A 24,819-nucleotide genomic window follows, 5' to 3' on the forward strand; every position below is an offset into this window, starting at 1 on the left:
ACTCTGTACGCTCTTTACGCTCTGTACGCTCTGTACGCTCTTTATGCTCTTTACGCTCTGTACGCTCTTTATGCTCTTTACGCTCTGTATACTCTGTACGCTCTTTACGCTCTTTACGCTCTGTACTCTCTGTATGCTCTGTACGCTCTTTACGCTCTGTACGATCTTTACGCTCTGTACGGTCTGTACGCTCTTCACGCTCTTTACGCTCTACGGATCGATTCTAAAGTTCTCGGGCTCAGGGAGTTGCCACTGCTTGCTTCAGCCGATGTTTACTTCCAAATTTACTGTGTTTGGCTTCTTCTGGTGCAGAATTATGACGCGCGTCTAAGAAAAAGCAACATGACTGTTCTGACTGCAGACGAGGAGTTGCTCTCTAGCCCTTTTCATTGTCTGACATTTTAAAATCCCGTCGTAATCTATTTTTGCCCATCGTTTTTTTTAATGATAATAACGACATATTCAATAGCATCTAATTTTTATTCAGTTTAATTGCATTTAGTCCGAACAAGTAGAACAGCGAGTCAACACTGTACCGTCACACATATGAATATATGCAATTTTTTACTTTGGCACCAATAGCTACATACAAATATTGAAATCAAGCAATTGAATTTAAAATAACAGTTTACTATCCTCCTGGTCCACATGGACACGCTTGTGTGTAATCAAACACACAAGCGTGTGAGGGGGCTTGCTGCAGACGGTTTATTGTCATGAAGTTTTGGAGTTTCGCCTCGGACAGATGACTTCTCGCTGTTTTGGTATTGATCTTGGAGGCTTGAATCCGCGCTCTGCTGTCACACTGGAGTCTGAAATTACAAGCTGCACTTCAGCTAAAGAGAGGAAGCAGAGCAGAGCCGATGTAGAGATGAGCAGAGCTCAATACTGGAAGAAAATAAAAGCTCTCAGATGCTGCAAAAGACTTGACAGAAGTTTGTTTTCCTGCAGGACACTGACCATAAACATGCAGCCGCTGGTACAATAGAATGATTTTGAGCATACTCATGTATCGGAATGACCTAGTCAAAGTCCAGACCCACGAGAATCTGTGGTATGACAGAGTTTGAGCTTTTTTGCACTGGAGATAAATTTTCCATTTGATAAAGCATGCATCATTTCCTTACCACTTCACAATTATGAGTGTTTGTCACATAAAGCAACAGAAGAACTAATTAAAGTTTTTAGTTGTGATGGACAAAAAGTTCAAGTGGACGAATACTTTTGCGAGGCATATGAAAAACATGAAAATAAGCACTCAATGTCAACGAGAATGATAAAGAGACTCTCTGAGCTGTTATCTTGCAGCGAGCAATGGGTCGAGGCAGATACTGGTACAGATTTTTCCGACTCTGTAACAATGTGATGACAGCTTGATAATATGATGGGTCGGCCTCGTTGCGAGACTTCAGCAGGATCGATGACAAAACGGGGGTGTACGAGCCGTCACCACTCTCCATCCTCACCACGTCGCCTCTCAGCTGTTTGTGAGCAGAACACGACTTGAAGGTTCAGCTTTGGAGCGATGAGGTTTTTCTATGTTCCTGTTTTGTCTCCAGCGCTGCACTGGCTGCCATCGTAATCAGTCATACTTTATTTGAAGAGCAGTTTTTATATTTCAAGTATGAAGCAGCGCACTGCGCAAAAGTTAAAATGTGAAGACAGAAGTTAGAGCTGTTGCCTCACATAAAGACGGTCTTGTACTGAAAGCCAGGATGGGCCAAGTCTTTTCTCTAAAGAGTCTGCATGTTCTTTCTTGCAGAGTGTCCGTGCGTTTTCCACTGCAGTATACCACAGTGCATGTATGCTCAGGTTGAATGTGTGTGTGGATGGTGTAATACCTTGATACACCTAAATAAGTCCCATTTGCAAGGAGTTGCTGGTTGTAACGTTTAAGCAGGACAGTAAACCTATGCGTACAACCAGAGCCACAATCAAATAGTTGCCATAAAAGTCTATTCACGTGGTCCAGTTAAAGTACAGGTTTAAGTGTTTTGTCAAATACGCTTAAACATGTATTTGACAAGTTGTGCAACTTGATATGAAGGATATGTTAGCTGTGGCACTGTAATCGATATGCTAAATAAAGTTATGTTCTCACGTTGCTATGCTATCCATTTAACATTGTTATATGAACAAATTGATCACCAGAGAAAATTGCTTACTGCAGAACTTTTGGAAATGTAAAACATTTCTTCCTCACAAGTATCACAGCTCATGTTAACATATAAATCACTGCTACACAGCTGATGTAACTGCGTAACTCCAATGGTGCAGCAACGACTATCTGTGTCACATTACGCAGACATTTTACTTACGCCACACAGGGGACGGTTTAAACTGACAGAGAACATTAAGCCATCATTTGTATGTCTGATTAATCATGCTAATGATTATCTGATCACCTGGGGTCACCTGGAAGTATTGAAATTTTAATACCAGAAGGTCATGTGATTCCTCGTTATGATAAAAACAACATTAATAAGACAGTGACATCACAGAAAATTAATATACACACTGAATTTCACCCCATTGGTGTATTATTTTTCGGCCATCGAAAGTGACACACATAATTCACAAGACATCATGGTTCATTTTGTGTCATTTTCTCACATTTACACACAAAATAACGTACCTTTTCAAAAAGCCAGCACATATGGCATGATGGAAAACACAGGCTGAATCAAAGGCCACAACTTGGGCAAAATCATTTTTATTTTCCCAATTGTGCTGCTGTTGCCAAAACTGTTGGTGTCATTATAAAAAGACAAAGAAGACATCCTGCGATTCTACGTCTTAATGCATTTGGCTGTAAGTTACTAAGAATTATTTTTAGTGCTTTCCTCTGTGTGATACTCTCAAAGTTTGTAGATGACTAAATGTAATGATCAGTACATGCGAATCCACACAATGTGCTTTTCCTGCAGTGATGTACACGCCAGCGTTTGAGCTGCTCTGACGGTAAACGCTCTCATTGCGACCTTCAGAGTTACTCTTTGCAGGGGGGCCTGTGTGCAGGGCTCACATTTTGTGCACAGCTCAGATGTTTTGTTTTTTTCTTCTCCTTTTTTTTGGCACATCAAACAGCATGTTGAGACTTCGGTGCAGTCTAGGTCTGTCTTTCAGAGCAAAGAGATGAAAGGTCGAGTTACATAACATCAGAACGTGGAACGGGTGTTTATGTGTGTGTGTGTGTGTGTGTGTGTGTGTGTGCGTGTGTGTGTGTGTGTGTGTGTGTGTGTGTGTGTGTGTGTGTGTGTGCGTGTGTGTGTGTTTGTGCGATCAGGGTGCCTCACTGTCATGGCGATCCTCTAATGGCGCAGCACTTTTGCTGCTGCTTAGCAGGGAAGGTTTATGCTGCCAGCTTTTATGCAGTTAAGGTAAAATGTCGATGTCAGAGCAATAAAAAGTTTGGTAAACTGCAACTAATAGTAAATACTATAAACTACAGTGATTTACATTGTTTCTGTGCAATATTTTGCACACTTGTTAAAACTTTGAGGGGATTGCTGATAGTCAAAACCTACTCGCCCCTTCATAACTGTAGTGCCAAATAAAGAAGTCGCCCTTAAGAGGATGAGAACATTGTTTGAGAAAGCACTTAATGTTTCTTCTTTTAACATCCAAAATGTCAAATTATGGAAAGACTGTTCCAGAGCCATTTTCTTTTTATTTATGATGGCTGTATATAACATTGTTTGCTCACTGTCAGGGTCATTAATTATTGGACTGCTTTGCCTATTGTTAATAAAACCTTGACCAAAGAACAAAGTGTACAGTATTTTCTCTCTAACAGATATCCTGGTCTGCTAAATATTTGAGTGGCATGTTTGTGTATCAAACTGTATTGAATACATAAAAATTTAATCCCATTGGTTTGATGCCAGCGATTGTGCTCCAAAGGATTATTAAATAATATTTAATAACTTGCTTTAAAGTGTATTTTCCAGTTGGATGACTTAGTGTACTGTGGTCAAATTCAAGAGGAAAATGTGGTCATGTGACCCACATGTGAAGCACAGCTATCAGCAATTATAGTCATTGTTTGAAAAAAAAAAAAAACTTCATTACAGTATTGGTAACCTGCTGCTTGATTAGATTATAGTAAATTGAATAAAATGGCAAAAATTACGACTTTTGTAAGTAGTAGGCTTCTGGGAGGTTTTTATGACATTTGTGTGCTACATGGTGAAACAACCAGCGGATGGATGGATGGATGGATGGATGGATGGATGGATGGATGGATGGATGGATGGATGGATGATCAATCAGTAGGTGGCGAACTAAATCTAATGTGAGTTTGATTTATTTTACAGAAAAGCTTAGCTTGTGTCTTTATTTTCAGAACAATACCGTTGCTGATTTTGAACATTCCTCTGTAGCTTATTGCTACCAAAACATCAATAATATCTAACAAAGTGTGCTGCTGAACGTAGAACAAAATGTGACCATATTAAAGGTTCAAATGTTTGCAGACAATGGAGCTGATGGAAATGGGGGAACGTGTCAAAGACGGAAGATTATTTGTGCTTTCATGAGCGTTGATTGGAACGGTATTGTTCAGTAATTATACCTATTTTTTAAGCAGGAAATAAAAACGTATCCGGTGCAAGGAGTTCTAGTCTAATTACACACAGCCGCACTGGGCAAACCTTTGACTAAGACGTGATGCTGACGGCTTTGGCCAGTGGATTTAGCTGAAATTAATTTTCATTGTTCTTATTAGGTATGAGGATTATCAGCTTTTGTCTTTGTTTAGCAAAGCGGCGCAGTGGGGAACTCGAAGGTACACTGTTGTCCAGACCGGCGTCATTTTTCCACTCATAGCGTGACACAATTCAGTGACCTCCACTGACACAGTAAATTACACCTGAATTATTAAATTGGCTTTTATACTGAGCCTCTTTCTTTGCAGCTTTCAGCAGCAATTTAGCAACATGCTGGGCTCGCTTGTCGCTGTGGCGGTGGGTCCGACAGAAATAACCGCAAGTTTAAGGTTGAGCTCTCAGGCAACATGTTCAGCAAAAAAGAAACAATGGCAGAACCGCACTTATGCATGTGGGGAAATGTGAGAGAGTGGAAAATGGGCTTACGAGGCCCGTGGGACGACGCAGAGGCTGGTAATTAGAATAAATAGAAAAATCCTCAGCCTTCACGTGCTACTGAGGCAGTAAATAACAACTAAAGTAAACTTAAACCTGACTGTGAAATTGCATTAAAGATGTGTGCTTACTGAATAGCACTAAAAAGTAAAACAACTGCAGACGACTTCTTCTTATTCTTCTTCTTCGAGAGCATTTCCCGTCCATGTGCCTCCATTTTCCGAAGATAAAAATAAAACAAAACTCAGATTATTTACAGTTTTTTTTTTGGGGGGGGGGGGGCGCCCTCTGATGCAGGAAGTCACCGGACACAGGATGTGAAGCGCTGTGCTTTGAACATGTTTCTGTCTTTGTTTCCCACAGATGCTTTCCCGTTCAGAATGGGACCACAAGAGAGGCTCCCGAGGATCACAGGTTAGCACAATGATCAGATAGACATGCAGTACCAGACACGTTTACTGGAAGGCCTGATCTCAATGTGCCAGGCCAGAAAATAAGAATACACCCTTTATCCCAGCATAATAATTGTACATTTAAGCACTGAATCCAGTCTTTAATTTGAGTATACTTTTTAAGTGGAGAAAAATTCACATTAACAGAGCAAGAAAACTGTAAATTAACAGAGCTGGAGCTTATTAAGGAGAATCGTTGACTCTCCCTTCTATCTTAAATATCCACTCCTTGTTATTGTCAAGTAACCCTCGCGTGTCTGTAGGATTCAGTCAAAACGACTGAGAGAAGATTGATTTTCTAATTTGATTTTGGTACATGTTTCGGATTATCATCCTAATTTAGGAAAAATGAAGACATACATAGTGTTTTTTGTCTAAAATCTCCTGCTATTTCAAAGGTTTCATGAAGCCATGCACACTAGGAAGCTCCCTTAGCGCCTCAGGGTGAGAAAAAGGCATCATTGACCCTCCACCACACATTACAGTGTGTGTGAGTAGCTTTACTACAAATCCACCCTGTTTTTTTTTTTGTGTTTGTTTTTTTACCTTTTTAAAACATCATACTCTTCCAGTATAGTCCTGGTACGGTTTATCAAACTCCATGTTTATATTTGTGATGGTTGGACAAACAGGGCTTTTATTTCTGGAATCACTTACAAACCTGGAGACTTTGTGACTTTCAGATTCCTTTCTTTTGTGTGGTTTCATATCACTGAGCTCTAAATTACTTTTTCTTTGAACACTTTTACCAGCAAGGTAAGTGTGAGTCCCAGTTCAGTCTTGTGTCCAGAGGCTAAATAAAAGACCTCCATGTCATGTTGTATTTATAAATTTTATTTATTTAAAAAGATTATAGTTGGTATCATCATCAACCATGGCACCTGTAATTTTATTAATAAAATAATTACTTATCAACATGCACTTTGAGTAAACACACCTATATTAATGACTGAATTTTTTTCTGATTTCTTTCTGTGAGATTATGCTTTAGCAATAAAAGAAACATTTCCTCTAAGGCTTTTCGACGTCTTTACTCCTGCTGAACGTGTCGTAGACGTAACAGCAGACAGGAACGCCCCCGTCTCTCTCTACACATGCAGATAGAGCTTCAGATTATCCACTCGTCTTACATTTGCCTGAGCACCATGTTGGGAGGCGTCGCGCTCTCCAACAAAGTCACCGTCTTAGTTCTGGTTTGAAAGATAGAGTGACTTGGCTCTACATGAGGTTCTCTAAGCGATTAAAGGGCAAGGAAATGGGAATAGACTAAGCAGGGACCAGGGGAATTGGCTCTTTGAGAACAGACATTCAGCCACATCCTTCAGATAACCTTCCCCATCTTTTGTGGGCAGGGGAATTTGTGGATGTGTCTGCGCTTGAAAATTGATGTATTGAGCTGCTATGGAGCTTCGGGGCAGCACTCCAGAGTGAGAATAAACAACGCCCTTGGCGCCGGCTTTGCCACGTCCAGCATGAATGTGTCCTGTACCTCATGTCCTCCTATCAGGGGGGGACATCCTTCAGAAATTAATGGACAGCCTTTAATGGACAGTCTTTGCTGACAGTGCACGGTTTATTTAGGTAGCAACGAATGCTTGCAAATATGCACAGCACTACACTTAGAAACTGTTTATACAGAGCTGAATTTTTACTTGACTCAAAAAGTATTGGGGATAAAAAAATCTGTGATAATCCATTGTGGGCAGGCTGGAGAAGAGCAGAAATTGTTACTTGTAAAAATGAGCAAAAATATAAAAATAGTCAACGACCTGCTAAGGACGTTTAGCTCTTAGCAGAAGCAATAGGTCAAACTGCTGGGTCAGATGTTGAAAAGGCAAAGTTAAAATAAACAGAAATGAAATGCATTTCAATTTAACCTACGGGCAAATTTACCTAAAGTTGATAAAACATAGTAGATCATTTTAAATCTTTTTGTATCCAAGATATGATATGGTCAAAAGTTTAAAGACAATAAATGTTTTGATTTTACTGTCCTAGTGTCAAAAATGTGGACAATGTGGAAATTTGGTTGGGATTTAATGCATTTGAAGCACATTGCTCAAACTTCATTAGAAACTGTTGCTTAAAGTCATGCCATATAAAAGAGGAGAAAGGTTGGCATGGCAGAAATTTGTTGTATTTGATCAGAAATCTAATGGAAACTAAAATGTGATTATATAAAAAAGGAAACTATAATAAAAAGCGGTAGAACCTGAAATTGGCCCAACGTCATTTCACCCGTTTTCATTGTGTGTCGAGCTGAAACTAAGGAAAAGCAGAGAGTCCTGAAGAACACAATGAGTTTCAAAGATTTTAAAGTTTGTCCTATTCAGAACTGTTGAAGTGTATTGCCAAAAATAAGTAAAGTATTAAAAAAAAATGTAACACTTTGCAAATAGAAGACATGATGACTACCGGATTGTTTTGAAATATGCTTGAAATAGCACTTATATTGCAGGAGTAGCATGGAAATATGTGGGGAAAGTCTCACCAGCTTTACGATCCCAAATCAGCCTTAATCTAGCAACCTAGCAACCCTCAGACCAAAGAAAGCCTTAACGCTACCCAGAGCTTTATTCTCTGGGACTTGTGTCTTGGCACTTTGAGTAAAGTTAGTAGGAGGAGAAAACATATTTCACGATGGAGGCATCACCGACGTTGTTATTTACAATCAGTGGTCAGTTTTGTTTTTTTTCTGGACAGGAGCTGCACATTCCTCACTGGACTCTAGCAGATCCAGAGAATGACGAGATATGGAAGAGGCCAAGGCTTATGTTGGCATCTTTCTCCATCTTGTGGCAGTTTTGTCCTTAACTGTTGGACCAGGTTGCTGGTCAGAAAGGCAGGCTGCGCCTCTCTGTGCCCCAGCAGCTCGCAGCATATTCAGATCACAGACAGAGAGAGAGAGAAAGGGAGGCAGAGAGGAGAGTGGGGTGGACGGGAGACTGGACCACTTGATTGATCTTCTCTGTGTTGTATTTGCCAACATGCACACATTAGTGGGCTCATTTTCCAAACCACATCTTTTTTCCACCTCTAAACCATGCGGTGGATGTTTTAGCTTAGAGACTGACAGTAGCGTTATGTATGGAAAGAGCTATTCAAATATTTGTATTGAACTGGAAAGTTGTTAGTTTTGGACGGAGACCAGGGGAATTAGAAAGGGGTGCTTGTAGTCCTGGATGGATTTTCTGACTGTTATTCTAAATTAATGAAAGGTTGAATGAGTGCGAAGCAGACAATTGATGATGTTGGTGTCATGCCATACACTTGTGAAGTGGTTGTTTATTTTCCACCATATTAAAGGCTGCGCACTGCTTGCTTCACTGGAATACATATTCCCGACTTTCATAGGTTGCTCTGTGCTACCCGTGTGCTCAGGATAAGTTACTGCCTTTCAAGAGCAGCGCAAGTGGCAAAAACAGCTCAACGTGTTTTGATTTGCGCTGGGCCATTGATTGTGCCTTTTTCCAGAAAGCTTATTTATTCAACAGTCTATCATGTAAAGCAGTTTGAATTGCCTTGTTGCTGAAATGTGCTGTTCAAATAAACTCAACTTGACTGAACAAAACATGTAAAGTTCAGTCCACCAGGAAAAAGGCGGCTATCTCTCAGCTTTCAGTGCCAGCAGTTTAAAGTCGCCGTGTTGCGACGGGGAGCTCCAACTTGAACTTGAACATGAGTTACAGAAGCAAAATTTAATATTTCACCTTAGGCCTCGCAACAGTTCTCTGGGTGTTTTTTTAAATTAATATCTTAGTTTTGTTTTGTTGGATTCTAATTAACCCTTTCATGCATAGTGGTCACTACAGTGGACAGCTACCTAAAAGCTATTTTTTTGTGCTTTTTGTGGATTTTTATGTTATAAATGCACACTGACCATTGAAGTGGACACTAATGCATCATAAAATACACTATCAAGTACTGGCCATCAGCTGCAAAGGCAAGAAATTATTTTTGTTAAATCCAATATGGCTGACAGACAAAAAAAGCATGCCGACCGACCCGGTCCCTCCTTCTACTGTAGACGACTCTAGCAGGTAAAAAAATATTGTGACCTCAGATAAGCCCTAAAGAACAATATTACTGGTGTATTTTTTAAATAACAACTTTGTATTAGGACAAAATTACAATTGATCTCCTAAAAAAAATAAAATTTTTCACAAAAAATTATTTCCTACCCTTTTTTTATGCCTTAAGAAAAAAAAAAAAAAATTCTGATTCAAAGGATCATAACTGATGCATAAAAGGGTTGAAATCACCTAAATATGCATGCTTCACCAGCAATACATTGCTTAATGTATTGCTGGTGAATTATTAAATTATTAAAATAAATAAAAATAAAATAAGATCCTGTGTAAGGGCTAAAGCAGCACCAGGCTACATTCTTGTAGCCCATGTCTTTGTTGACACAATTAATGTCATTATGTTTGTCTGCTTATGTTTGAGGTTTTCTGGTAATAGAGACAAATATGGAACAATTCAGAAAAAAAAGCTCAATTAGTTGTTTTGGTTTTGAGCACAGAAAGCCACATTGACAAAGAGCACTGCTCTTTGTCAATGTTTTTAATAACCTTCAAACATCCAAGCCACATTTGTACACCATGCAGTTTTAAAAGATTTGACTTTTTAAACTTGTTGAATCTTTTAAAGTCTTTGTTCAGTAACAACAACAAAAAAACGCCATTATTGGACAATAGGTGCAAACGAGGCAGAAAACTTTGAGTTTCCAAAGCATCCTCTTTAGTGTGGACAGGTCTTTAAATGCCACCTGGTGACTTGAGTTAGACTGGAGTTGTGGGACGTAAGTCTCACGAACAATCTTTATTAAATATGACCATGAGTGCAAGTGCTTAAGCCTTAGAGAGCAGTCGTCACAGACAATGCATATATTTTCCAGTGAGTGGTTACTCTGATTCATAAACCAGGGATGTTTGCAGACCCCAGGCTACTAGTAGCTCATAGAACAAACTTACCTTCAACATCATATGCCTCATTTCCACACAGGTTGTTGCAGTCCGGTACGCTGTTTTTTCTGTTTCCATTATCAAAGTGACCCATGTCACTCCGTTCCTGGATTCACAGGACAATGTAACAGTACGGTTTAGGGCAGAGCTGCTAGCATCGCAAAACAAAGTCCAAGGATTCGCTGCTTACGACAAGGACGAGACAAACTAGTGTGTCACGTTGACACACCAGTATGACAACACGTTAGGTGACTGGATTAAACCCTGCCTGCCCAGAAAGGTCCATCTGCCCGTAAAAAAGGTGCCGGACCGTAGTGTATCGCTTGGTGGAAATTAGGCATTATTCTTTAGCTTTTACGGTAGTGTGTTTACAAAACAAAAAAAAAGACAATTTGGTACTTTGCATTGCCTTGTTGCTGAAAATGTGCTATATAAATAAAATTATCTTGCCTTTAAAAATAAATACAGTCTTTGGGGTTTTATCTTCAACATCCTCACCTGCAACAATCTCTCTCACTCTTTACTTTATGATTCAAAATGTACCTCAATGCAAATGTTGTTTTAATAAACTGCTTTAAACGTTTCACAACTAGTTTTTGTTGGAGGGCAGTCCTTACAATGCTGTTTTGATGGGTAGCGTTAGCAGACGACGGCATGTGACTCTTTGAGATTGATCGCAGGTCAGGTCACACCTGAAATGCCGTGGAAAGTTTTTCTTTGATTTAAAAAGAGGGATCAGATACAATCCATGATAGAGAAGTATTTCCATCTATCTCATAAGATTTTTCAAATCTTGTGAATATTTTAGACCTATTAGGTGTCCAAGAACCACTTCTAACAATATCTAGTTTTTTTTTCTGCTCTACCTTTCATGTCAATATTGCTTGGATCTGACTTCTTTTAAATCCTTTGTTGCAACTTTTCTGGACCCAAACGAGACTGTTGAATGGTTGAATATTAGGACTCATTCGTCTTAACCTTTCTCTTCAAGTGAATCTTTAACAAAACAATTTTTCCCTTCGCTTTGGACCTCCTCAATGTTCCCCCAACAGCGTTCCCCGCCTCTTTGTCATAAAACATAGAATAGCTTGTAATTGTATCCAGGCTGCAGCTGAGGACCTGGCTCTGTGTTTGAGCTGACTGAGGGTTTGTGATGGGTGTTGGGTAACAGCAGGGTTGAGGGTTTGTTGTAAGTTTTTAGGTTCAGTGCTGGCAACTTTGGTACTGGCAGTGGCATCTTTAGTGGAGTCTCATCCTTCCAGTTTTCTGTTGACCAATAATCCCAGTGGACACATGTAAGTATAGAGGCACTGGAATGGAAAGCTTCTGGATGACATTGTTAATCTTTTTCTGTTGTAAGGATTTTTTTTCCCCACACAGTTTTTAATGAATTACTCTGCGTTGACTTTAACACAGTGGCATGGTTTAAGGTTAGTGTGTGGCAGTCGAAAACTGACCTCCTGCCATCTGTTGTTGAGCTTTTTTTTGGCATGTCATGACATGCTAACAGAATTTTACAGTAGCTAATCCACCTCATTTGTTTTTGCTGCTGCTTCCTACGTCTCTGCTTTTGAAGCTAGATTGATTACCATTATAATCAATGGTAGGAATGGTTTGAGCTTCCTCCTTCTGTTTCTACTCTCTGGTCCTCCTCTGCATCTACAAAACCTCTTTCAACCCCTCTGGCATTTGGGGTTGTACTTGTAGTTAAAGTATAATTTGAGCTTTTGAAATGCTAATTGGCTGCTCCTAGCTGTAAACACAATTACTTGTTGCTGCGATTGTGCACCACAACAACTATCTGAAAGTAAAAGAGGAAGAGCTGGAAATTCTTCCAGCTGCAAAACCAAAGGGAATAATTGTCCAATCACGGATTGCAAAAATTATGATCAAAAGTTTAAAGAAAAAGACAAAATAATCCCAAATCAGAGCTCAGGTAGCAGAGCTACTCCAACATAAAATGAAGACAATTATGGACAACCCTGAGTGTCTTCGTCATGAGGCATTTTTAGAAAAACAGTCTCTTCAGTCAGAGGCTTCTTCAAATTCACTATCACACTGACTGGTACAGGAGATCCTTCCTGCCCATAGCCATCACCCTCTAGAATAATTATTTGAAGAACCTTGTATTAAGTTGTATTATTATTATATTAACTTGTATTGAGCTACAACAACATTTAATTTCCCTTTGGGATCACTAAAATATTATTTCTATTGAATGACATTGAATTGAAGCTGCTGCCACCACTAGCAGCTCAGTTCCAGAATGTAACGATACGAGAAAATTAACAACACTGAGTCCAGGAGATTGAGAGAAGGCGAGAGATTATCGATATTTTCAAGAAATCACCTCAAATACGAATGTAATCAACTCCAACACAAATGGGCAACTGTTCTGTCATCTATGACGTTTTATATTTCAACATATGTTCACCAGCTACTTTATTTAGTTCAAATCATCTTTCAAAAGCGAGTCCAAAAGAAAGTCATTGTTAGCGATGGTCTCTAGGCCTTATCCTGCCATCCAGCTTGCAAAGTATTGGGTTATTTATAAATTGTATAGGCTTTGACACAATAATCTGTATCAGTGTTGTTCAGAAACGGTAAAAAAAAATCCACCGTTGCTTAGGTTGTCAGGGCGATCACTCACACTCTCCGAGGAGGTCCCTTTGACCCCGAGAGTCAGAGTTCAAACCCATTATAAGTGTCTTCCAGCTTCGCCAGCGGGATTTGGTAAATGATGTGGTCAGTGTCCAGGGTAAATGCTATCAGCTGTTGAAGTCCAGACAATGTTTTTCTCAGCATATCGTAAATTCCTCTGCAATGTGTTCACTGACAGAAGTTATGTAGTTCTTTGTTTGTGACCGCTTTAATGAGACGCAAACCACCAGAATTTGCATTTCAAGTGTGTGGTAGCCATGTTAAATTAAAACTCACGGGATGCAGATTCCAGATGCGTTCCAGTTGATGGAACCTGGAAACAGTGACACAAGTAGAGCACGTCTCAAAACACATCAGAAAGAAAGAGGCACGTGAGCGCTACATTGCAGCGTAGCAGCACTTTACAGGATTATAGTTATTTTTCAAACAGAATCACAGTAAACAAAAATAATTCATATGAAAATTCAGATGAATTAAAGGCTAATGCTGCCTGCTTGGAAAAGTTTGGATTTTGTGCTGAATGTTATCGATGACATCTGAATGTATAAACATGAATCATCATTACCTCATTAAGAATAGTTTGTGCGACAGAATAGTTATAAAAATACAAATTTCCTGCATCACGGCCAAGAAGATAAAACACCAATGTGGCCACATCATCACCCAAAGCAGCTGTCCAGTGTCTTTTTCTGAAAAGGGAGACATTATGTCCCCAGTGCTGGACAGTTTCAGAAGTCCTGGTATTTCACTAATGGCTTTGAAGACTAAGAGTTTAGATGTAAGGGCTGAAAGTGTATCAAGTAGACCATCTCAGAAATTACAAATATGTGACCCCTGAGAGTGCGTTTGTGTGTGTGTGTCGTTAATAAAACCTCATTGATCAGAGGCCTCAGCGTTTTGTTTTGTTGCACCAAATGGGTTTTGTCCCCCTGCATTCTGCAGTTACTGGAAAAATGCATGTGGACACAGCAGGAACGTCAGCAGGCATATTTCCATGAGTCAGAGATGTAGAGGTCAGTTCTGTTGTTTGTAAAATCTATTGCGCTTTCTAAGAATTGTAATCGCCTGAAGTTTATAAAAGCATGCTTAAAATAACGAGATGTTATTAATTAAAGTAATTTATGACAGTAAACAATACAATAGCAGACAAATTCAGCTGTGCTGAGTTTGGAGCGTGATTACTGGTTTGTTTTGACGGCTTCTCAGTTTAGTTTACTTGAATTGCTGCGCTGGTGTTGATCTGCAGTGTGTCTATAGATGTACTTTTCCCGGCAGCACTCACACAAACAATTAAGGCCATTGATCATGAACACGGCTGTTAGTCACGCCGAGATGTCATAACAGGGTGTTCATGCATGGTTTAGTATATTGCTTAGCCTGTTGAGGAGTCATAAAAAGTGATTCTGATAGTCACTTTTACCTAATGTAGCGTGTCAAGCAAAGCTGGGGGCTCATGGGGGAACATAATGCAGATCTGTAGTAAATCTTTGACTGGAGGGTCTTGCACTGGGGACCTGCTCAGGAGGATCAGCGATGATCTGGAATTTTCCTGGCTTTGATAAACAAAGCGCTCCATGCCAATTGTACAGAAACCCCCAAAATATTGAAAGATTGCAAGCAAGAAAATCGTCACCTTACATGAAAAGGTGGTTGGCACAAAATTGGACGGCACAAGGTCACAATAGGTAAAAGGCTGGAGATTCGGAATTGAAAAAAAAAAATTGATTTCTCTTTAAGACATAGCAAAAATCTGAGAAAATGAACTTAAAATGTCTGAGGTTATATATGATTGGTAATTTGCAGCCGGTCTTGGGTGCATTGGACTGATGAGTAGGTCCTTTGATGAGCTCAGCAGACTCGGTTGCACCAGGTTTTTGCTAGTCTCTGTTGCCGCTAGTCTGGTGGAGCTGAGTGGGGGAGGCATGTGGGTGGGGTGCTCTGCGGGGCTGAAGCTCAGACTGCAGCTCCAAGGTGGAGCTTTGGGGTATATAGGCGGTTCTTTGTGTGAGCAGGCATTCAGGACCCCTGCATTACTGCAAGGGGAGATTCAAAGTTTTCTCCAACATGTGTAAAAAAAATCAAAGCAACACTCTAGCTATATTTTTAATGAGGGAATCACATTAGGACATGATATAAAGCTAAAAAAAAGTTGATTTTATATAAAACCTTCCTTTTAAAGTGGACTGGAAATCAGTCCTACAAGGTAGGACTGATTTCCAATTTCTGATTTTTTTATTTAAGTTACACTTTCGTAGTCCATACATCAAACTTACAAATGAAACACTTCTTTTCTAGAAATCACCCAATGTGGTTTGCATTGAAAGTTTCAGATGAGCTCTTGGCTGATGTATTAAACTTATCATGAAACTTGACAGGAAGCCCTTATGTAACAGCCGTGGCGTTATGTAACTCACTCACAAGTTTTTGCTCCAGGATCTCCATCAACGACGTTTTTTTTTTTTTTTTAGGTTTAACTTGTAGATGATTGGAACATTAGGTACATTCAGCATTGTCTTCCTGCCAAAATAATAGTCTAGAATAAATATTAAACCTCCCACAAGGGATATAATGATGCTTAAAAGTTCCATAAAGTCATAAGTATTTGTTATGTTGAGAATTTCAAGTTGAATTACTTATATAAATCTGTTATTTAAAAACGTAAGAGCAAGCATATCTGATTTTCATTTTGGACGTGGACAAATGTTTCACAGTACTGTGTATATTACAATTCAGTTGCGATATTTACTGCAATATTGCTTACATGTGTCCACAGCTGTACTCAGAGGGTGTCTCTTAGGTTTTTTTTGTAAGTACCGTAAGTTTTTATTTGGCTTTTTGCACAATGCTGTGAACAAATTAATGTTACAAAGAGCATGCAGTAACGATGTGAAGCATTTTATTCAGTATATTTTATACTCATACCTCACTAAATACAGTAAGGTCTCACTTACTGTCACAGTGAATTCTATTCTATTCTATTCTATTCTATTCTATTCTATTCTATTCTATTCTATTCTATTCTATTCTATTCTTTCCCTAAATTATTTATTCAAAACTATTTGAGACCATCACAACTAATCTCCCTTCTGCCATCTGAGAGTCAAACTAAGATTTCTTATGGAGAAAGTGTTTAGTTTCCATGTGAACTCTGTCAGCAAGATATTTTGCATTTTGCTGAGAAACACACACGTGTCAGTAACTCCATGTTCTGAATTGAGGCTCAGATTTTAATTTTTATGTTGCGGTCATTAGCATTATGACACTTCTTCCAGACATGTATTCATTTTACAGATACAGATAATTAGCCAGAATTATTCATGCATCTGTCAGATTATGCCTGGATGGATGGATAATTGTCTTTCCTGCAAGTAGCTTGTGTATAAAAGGAAGTGGCACCACCTGAAGGGGTATAACTTTTGTAAAAGTAAATATGCTTGTTTACATTTTATAAGAATGCGATGTTAGAAAAATATGTATGCTTTGCACAATAGATAATGAACAGTACTTGCATAATAGCAGCAAAACAGGTTGTGTACTTGCTGAAAAGCTTTTTTGCATGTTTTCACTGGTATGGTAACAATATCTTCAGTCAGAGAAAACATATTGGTAAAATCAGAAGATTATTCCAAATCTAAACCGGCCCGGGGTTCAAATAATATTGGGCTCGCTTGACTATAACTGCGATTAGTTGTGATTGTAAACATGTTCCTGCCGTTGTTTGTCCAGCCATAAACAGAAGTGGACCATCGTCAGGCTTTTAAATCTCACGGCTGGCTAATTGCACCGACTGCTAAGAACATTATGACTACATTTTAAGCTTGAGCAGCCGACTTAAAGCCCAACCAGCGATATTTTGTTCCACTTCATTCAAGAACGTAGATGTGACATCACACTGGTTTTACTATTTTTGAGCAAACACAAAATGATAACGAAGTTAACATTTTAGACTTTATTTAGCAGCTTACATAAAGGATTAGCATGGCTGCTGTAGCTGGAGTTAATGAATCAACATTGTTTTCTTGTGTATTCTTTAGTGCATATATATCAAACTAAAGGCCAAACTAAAGGGTCAAATCCTGCCCGCCATAAATATCTACATGTACTTACTTTGTAATAGATGTTAGGGTTATTCTTTCCCTTTTTTTTGTTTTTGAATGATTGAGTTTATGTTTTGCTTGTGTTGCCGTTTTACAATGGTTTTAAGTGTGATTTTCAGGGCTTTTGTCAGTGTGGATTGTATTTAAATTTGCTATATTACAGTCATATTCCATAATTTATATTGACCTGCTGATGAGGCTGGTTTGTTAGATTAAAACTACATTTGAAAACCACAACATTTAAGGAAGTTTTAAGCACACTTTTCATTAAGCCCACGTGTCTGTTTTAAAAATTATTTTTGATTATCGTGTTACTTTTGAAAGTTAGACATAGCTCAGAAATATTTGCCGTATTTTTCAGACTATAAGTCGCTACTTTTTCCCCCATGCTTTGGTCCTTGCGGTTTTTAGCCCGGTGCGGCTTTTCTGTGGATTTTCCTTTAACCATTAGGGGGCTCTATAGCAGGAAGTGAATCATTGGAAGTCAAAATTGGAAAGCAAAGAAGAAAGTGCTTATTTTCATTTAGAACAAGCACATGCTAGCAGCAGGCACGGAGAAATTTCTTCAAACTCATACCCCCTCATCATCGAAACAACACGAAGAAGTTGTTTTGTGCAGCTTTTAAGTTTAGCTGCACGTAAGTTTGGCGTGAACGAATCCATGGTTCAGCGTTGGAGACGCAGGGCTTCGTCCTTAATAGCAGATTTATTATGAATGTAGTCCTTTGCTGCGCACTTGTGAGAAACCGAGAGCGGCAGAGATAACTGCGACTTATAGCCCGGTGCGGCTTATATATGTACGTTTCCAGTTAAAAAAACCATTGTGGGTGCGGCTTATAGTGAGGTGCGCTCTATAGTCGGGAAAATACCGCGGTTGCATTTTGTCCTGAAATCATGCAGTAATGCAGAAGACAGGGACAGAGAAGGTGAATCAGAGAAAGATAATTTATTAGCTAATTAGAATAAAAAGGAATCGTTCTGAAATTCAGATATCAGTTGTTTTGGTCCGGTACTTCAATATAAATCCTGCATGCAGTGAAAACTTTTTTTTTCAGTTTTTTTTCTGACCATTAGGTAAAAATATTTACTAATTGTACCTTCTCATCTGATAATATTCTGTGAAAATGGAAAACGTTTTCCGTTCCCACATGTGAACGTTATTGAAATTGATGCTCGGGTCAGCTGCTTGCTTCGTTGCCAATGTAAACAGAATAACTCTGGATGTCTGATGGCTGTTGTGAGAATCACTAGGACATGTGGAGAGAAAAATCTGATAACATTCTTCGAGGGTGAATGGGGGACATGTGGTCTGTTCAGATAAATTAGCCAAATGCCTCCTTGCTTTTGCTTGTGGTTAATTGACACAAATTAGTTGTGGACTTTCCCTTCAACCTACCGAAACAGAGGCAGCTCAGACTGGGCGACGAGGGTGGAGAGACACTGCTGATGGTTGTTGCCTTTCATTGGGGTCGGGTCAAAGCTGAGAGGTTGTCAATGAGTCCGTTCATTAAGTATCGGGGACTGCTCGGCTGTGCTGAACCTGTTTCAGACTTGATGCTGTAAACATATTTAACAGGCTACTAGCACGTCTACTCTCTGCTTCTTTTTTGTTGCTTCTGTGAACTAAAATGTGGGTATAAAATAATGTTTCTATAAAATAACGTCTCTGTGTTTACGTGAATGTAAGTGTGTGTGCAGTATGTAGCCTAATGTGATGCAGAAGCGATTAAACGGTTTACAAAACTTTACAGTCTCTGTAGGGCAATATATGGTTAAACGCTTTCGCTGTAATTCGGCAGTTTCAGTTTTAAATGGTAATTCTTTGTTCATTAGTCGTGTTTTTGTGCCATATAGTTTTTTTTTTTGCTCTGCATCTTGCACATGCTTCTGCTCATGTGTTTGTAAGCTGAAAACTTGAAATGGTAGGAACCTCCCAACGACAACTGACCTGTTTCCAATTGACCATGGCTCTGACGTCATCCATTTATTGAAAGAACTGAAAGAGGACAATTTCTTTTTTCAAATTTATTATTGAAATCTTGGAAGAGCTTAAAGAGATATGTTGTTAGTTTAACATGCAGCTTAGGGATGGAAATTTATCCTATCACAGTTTCATTTTCATACCAGTCGACATCAGCATATGTCTGGATAACAAATTACTATTTTTGGTGATTTTTTTAATGTTCCCTTGTACTATTAAGTGATCATTGTTTACAGATCCTCTGTGTAAACCATTTATGACTCTGTCGTAAAGTCAAGCTAATCTCAGTGGTCTCCCTGTTGAACTTTGGTCTGGTCATTATGTTTTTTGTAAAGAAGAAAGTTTCTGTTTGCACACTTCCAATAAAACCTTTAGAGCCTCTTTCTGGGCTTATTGGCGTGTGTTTTTACTGAATACCAGCCTCCTTTAGGTCCTGTGAAGAAAGTTTTAATCTCTTTGGAAACTTATTTTAGTGTGTTGCTGTCTGCTGATTTCAAGGTGAAATCGCTTGGACGACCAGACCTTGACATTTTGTTAGTATTTTGTTTTTATGTCTTCGACTTGTAAACATTTAAGTGTGGAAAATTTAGAGGTTTTCTAATCCATTCCTCACAAAAACTACATTGCTTTATTGTCTCAGTTTTGTTGTTTATTTTTAGATTTTTTAGTGTTATGACGCCGATAACAACATAAACTATGTGAGAAATGCACACAGGCTGTTTCATTTTTAAATGATTATCTACATGAGGTTGTTCTACTTTTATGGTTTTAACTGTCCTGGTTTGGTAAAATAGCATTGACCTCGGTGTGTGAGGACTACCACTCTGCTCTCTGATCTCTATCGATGACAAAGTCATGCACCTTAGCTTCACTTCTGTAGGAATAACATCAAAGGTTCGTCCATGTCACAGTTAACCACATTTGGGGAGCTGCTGGTGACACAGTTTATGCACCTCTTCTTCAGGTCTCCTTCCTCGCCGTAGCTGCGTGCGACCTACACCTGCTTCAGCTACCTGCTGCATCCTGATGTTTATTTCTCACTTCTGTCTCCCTGTTGACGTGTAGTCCTCTGGCACGACTGTGATGGTGGACATAGCGGTGATGGGAGAGGCCCACGGACTGATCACAGACCTGCTGGCCGACCCCTCTCTGCCGTCCCACACCTGCACGTCGCTGCGGGCCGTCAGCAGCCTCCTGACCACCCAGCTCACCTTCCAGCCACTCCACCGGCCGCGCCCCGCCCCCCTGCTCAACCCTTGCGATGCCTACACCTGCTCTGACTCGGAAGAGGGACCCGAGAAAGGGGAGAAGACGTCGATACATAAGGTGGGAGAATCTGTGAAGATTAATCATCCTCATGTTAGACTTTACTGAGAAGAACAGCAGTCCCCCCCTTTGTACCCCCTGAAGCCACGCTGAAATAATTTATCAAACCATTGAAAGGTCAAGACTGTTAATCAAGAGCACTCAAAGAGGCTTCATTTGGAAACACTCGAACTAATCCGTAGATGGCGATGCGGTCCACCTCGTTTAGGTCAAACATCCCGTGCTGCACTCCTCACACGTGTTAATCTCTTAGTCCCAACTCTCAACTGGAAAGTGTTTTTTCCCTCCGACATCAAATGAAAGAACGTATTTCTTAAACAGTTAGGCGGAAAAAAAAAGTAGAGCGCGTCTATTGCTGGGAGCAGCGTTCTCCCTTTCATAGCCGCAGCTGTGTCAACATGACAGATGTGCCGAGCCAGACAGTGTGTCTGAATGAGCGCATGTGAGAGGGAGTTGTGTAAGGGAGGCAACGCGCAGCTGGATGCATTTCTCAGAAGCTTCTGAAGAGGGATGGGTATGTGTCAACAGAACTTGACTCCCACTGCTATTATGCATCTGGCTCCTTATCTGGCGAAAGATACCCCCGGTCTTCGAGGCCGGCCTGCGGGCTTCGCGTCGAGCACGTCCGGTTTTGGCAGATGTCGTTTTGCGTCCTCTGGATCGTGTGTAAAAGCGTCAGAGTTGAACCGCACCTGGAATGACACGAAAACCTTGCAGTCATTTCGACTTTCCCTCTCATAAAATGTCCAGCATTAACAGCTAGGGGAAAAAATAAAAATAAAATGACGTGAAGAAGGAACAGAATTTGGAAAAAATGCTGGTTTTGTTTTAACTGGTTTGACGTCCATTTGTGGCACAAGGTAATAATGGCTTTCACACTTACTTACTTCCAAATTAATTTTCTCTTTTTTTCTGCTACACAAAAACTAAAGAGTAAAAGCATGTGGAGTATTTAAAAACTAAATACTACCCTGAAATACACTGTAAATAAGAATATATGCAAGAGATTTTAAAATCTGCTACTTTTTACTTGAACAGTTGCAGAGATGAGTGTTTATACAGCAAACATCAGATTTCACTGACTTGTTTTGCTGCACTTTTGGCTGATGGCCATTTTTGTGTGCATCAGTGTTCGGCATGTGTGTGTTTTTGGATTATATCTTGGAGCATTCAACATAAACTACAGAGTCATCAGGAACATCAGCCCATCATGCCTTTTAAAAAATGTTGATTACGTATATTTAGGCTGGTCTCTCGTTCAAATAAGCAGATAAAAATGAAGTTTCTCCAACTTTTTATATTGCAAACAAAACTTTGCATGCATTTTATAGGGACAAAGTAAAGCAGATTGTAAAGAAAGAGGAGGACGATATGTAGTCTTTGTTCTGTAAATGGGTTCTTTAGAGAACCCATTTACAGTTTTTGGAGATAAATCAAGTCTCTGCCATCTTTGCACACATGTACACTGAAATTTGTAGCCATTCTTCTAGCTGAAGTTCAGATTGCAAAATGATCATGTGAGATCAGCAGTTTTCACGTCTCGTCTCTGACTGGGCTGTTCTAAAAGCATAAATCCTCCCACCGCCATTTTTCACTGTGGAGATGTTGTGTTTAGGGAGATGTGGAGCGTTTCGACATTTTACATGAAGGCCAAAAAGTCAAATTCTGGTCCCATCCGACCTGAGCATCATATCGTGCATGCATGGTCTGTTACCGATGTGACAAGCCATAAACAGGACTTCGTATTGCTTTCTTTCAGTCACAGGTTTCTTCTCAGTGCCCTTCACCAATCTGACCTTTAGCTTTGAGCACTAAAAGTTTCCCTGTCAGCAGAGAAAACCCGCTGAAACTAAAGCTCCTCCAGAGCTACGCCGGGTTTCCTCGGTGCTGCTCTGGTTTTGCTCTCCTGGTGGACAGCTGTATCTTGGGACGTTTGCGTTAGTGACGTGCTATTCTTTTATTATTTTCAAATGATGCATCATTTTAGCAACGTTCTGTGAGATGCTCAGTGTTGGGATGTTGTTTTTATAGTTGAAAGCCGCTTTAAACCTCCCGTCGACTTCATCCCTGACCTGTCTGGCGTGTTCCTTAGGGGTATTAAAGTAACGGGCTCAAATAAAATCTAGGCCACACTTTTCCATTTTGAGTTTGCTCAAACCAAATTAATGCCATGCACTATTTTTCTACCACTTTACAACTATAGACATAAAATCCTAATGAAAATACATTAAAGTTTGTGGCGACAAAGTGCGTAAAAGTTCCAGGGGTACGACCACGTTCTGCGAAGGCGGTCTGGAACGACTGGAGCGGCTCGGCTCTCTGGTCGAATGTGAATGGACCCATTCAGGATCCTGGGGTGATCTTTACTAGGTCACCCTGCAGAAGACGAAGCATAGAGTCAGCCATGTTCAGTGCTGTTGCGCCAAACTGCTGCAGCGCGGCACCAAAACAGATGGAGGCTTCACAAGGGCACACACACACACACACACMYACACACACACRCACACACACACACACACACACACACACACACACACACACACACCTCTGGGAATCTGAGGGAAGAACTAGGCAGATGAAGACTGCGATGAAAAAACAAAAAAAAAGAGACAGAGAGTGAGGAGCACACTAGCACAATCCATATGACGAAATTAATCTATGTGTAATGCAATACTGGTGATTTGGCTAATAATGAACCTCCAGGAGCTTTCCTGCCTCAGCTGTCTGTAAATACCCCCCTGCTCCTCTTTGACCACAGTTTCTACGTTCTTTGAATGTCGTGGATATTTAGCTTTGGAATCATTTTTCAGCATCATTCTAATGGTGATTTTTTTTTTCAAGCTTATCTACAGCTTCATTTATTTCATCTATGCGTCATGATCTAGTCCCATTTGGTTGATGTATTAGACATTAACTTCTCATACTTTTCCTAGGAGCTATTCCAGTCATGTTCATCCTGCTCTTTTAATCACTGCCTGGTCCAACTTTCATTCACAGAGTTCAGTAGCGGCCTTTCTATTTTAATTGTTGATTGGGTCTGTAAAAGTTACCCTGTGTGTGTGTGTGCGTGTGTGTACAGCGTCTCAGGCGGAGTCTCCACCCTGGCCTTCTGAGGAGGATTTCTTCCACATGGACGACCACCACCTCAGCCACAGGACTGCCCACCATCGAGCCTGGGCCTGTTCGAAGGGATCGCAGCTCCAGCATCAAACCGTACCATGAAACACTCACATGCAGGTACCCAAAACAAAACCGATTACCGGATACTGTCTTGAGGATCTAATGCCCCCGTTGTAGTGTTATGATTCCGATGCCATTTAAACATATAATGCTGTTGTATGGACTGCAAGCGCCACAGATACAGAATCTTAGCAAGCGATTGACTGAGCTTTGGTGATGTATTCTGGTTTTATTGGGGATTCTTCTGTTTTGGTTTCATCAGATTTATGTTTTATTTTTTTAGCCTATTTCTAAATCAAACAAAAGTTAAATCAAATATTGATTTCAAACGAGTGAAAAAGCAATCTGAACCAACCTGGTCCAAGAGAAAGTATTTACAAAGAAGTCCTGATGCATGAATGGCCCTTTGCAAGGTCGTAGCACAGTACCTCAATCAGACTGATGTCCGGACTTGGACTAGGACACTCCAAAACCTTAATTTGAGCCATTCAGAGGTGGACTTGCAGGTTTGCTTATGATCATTATGATACTGGATAATAGAGCTTAATATTACAAACTAATGACTGGAGATTTTCCCCTCGGTATTTTCTGATAGAAAGCAGAATTCAGGGCTCAATCAATTAGTGCAAATTTCCGGGTCCTGACGTAGTGAACAGCCCCAGACCATCACATTACCACCGCCTTGTTTGACTGTCAGCATGATGTTCGTTTTTTAAAAATGGTGTGTCTGTTTTACACCAGTCCGGAGAATGTCTTCCTCAAAGGTCAAAGGTCAATGTGGTAAATGCGAGATGAGTTTTTGTGTTGCTTTTGGTCAGTGGAGCTTTTCTTCTTTGACCTCTCCGTGAATGTAATGTTTACCCAATTTCTTTCTTATTGTTGAATCATGTTGATTGACCTTAACGCAGAACGGCAAGTGAGGCCTGTAGTGCTTTAGATTTTGTTTTGGGTTTTTCTTTGACCTTATAGGTGAGTTGCTGATAGACTGGCAAATCCCACAAAGGTTCACCACTGTTCCACGTTGTTTGGATTGGAGCCAGATTTTTATATATA

General features: G+C 39.9%; 1 protein-coding gene across 2 annotated transcripts in view; it reads left to right on the forward strand.

Moving 5' to 3' along the window:
• Nucleotides 1–24,819, forward strand: part of LOC103466321 (cGMP-inhibited 3',5'-cyclic phosphodiesterase A-like) — a 90,479-nt gene that overhangs the window by 43,351 nt on the left and 22,309 nt on the right. Inside the window, exons 2-4 of one of the 2 annotated variants that reach the window (XM_008411820.2) lie at nucleotides 5,466–5,516; nucleotides 20,326–20,586; nucleotides 23,666–23,823. In XM_008411820.2, the coding sequence (XP_008410042.1) occupies nucleotides 5,466–5,516; nucleotides 20,326–20,586; nucleotides 23,666–23,823 (470 nt within the window). The remainder of the gene's footprint in view (nucleotides 1–5,465; nucleotides 5,517–20,325; nucleotides 20,587–23,665; nucleotides 23,824–24,819) is intronic. The other variant, XM_008411821.2, reaches the window with a different exon arrangement.

The sequence above is a fragment of the Poecilia reticulata genome, linkage group LG6 (assembly GCF_000633615.1).
Source record: "Poecilia reticulata strain Guanapo linkage group LG6, Guppy_female_1.0+MT, whole genome shotgun sequence".
Classification (NCBI taxonomy): Eukaryota; Metazoa; Chordata; class Actinopteri; order Cyprinodontiformes; family Poeciliidae; genus Poecilia; species Poecilia reticulata.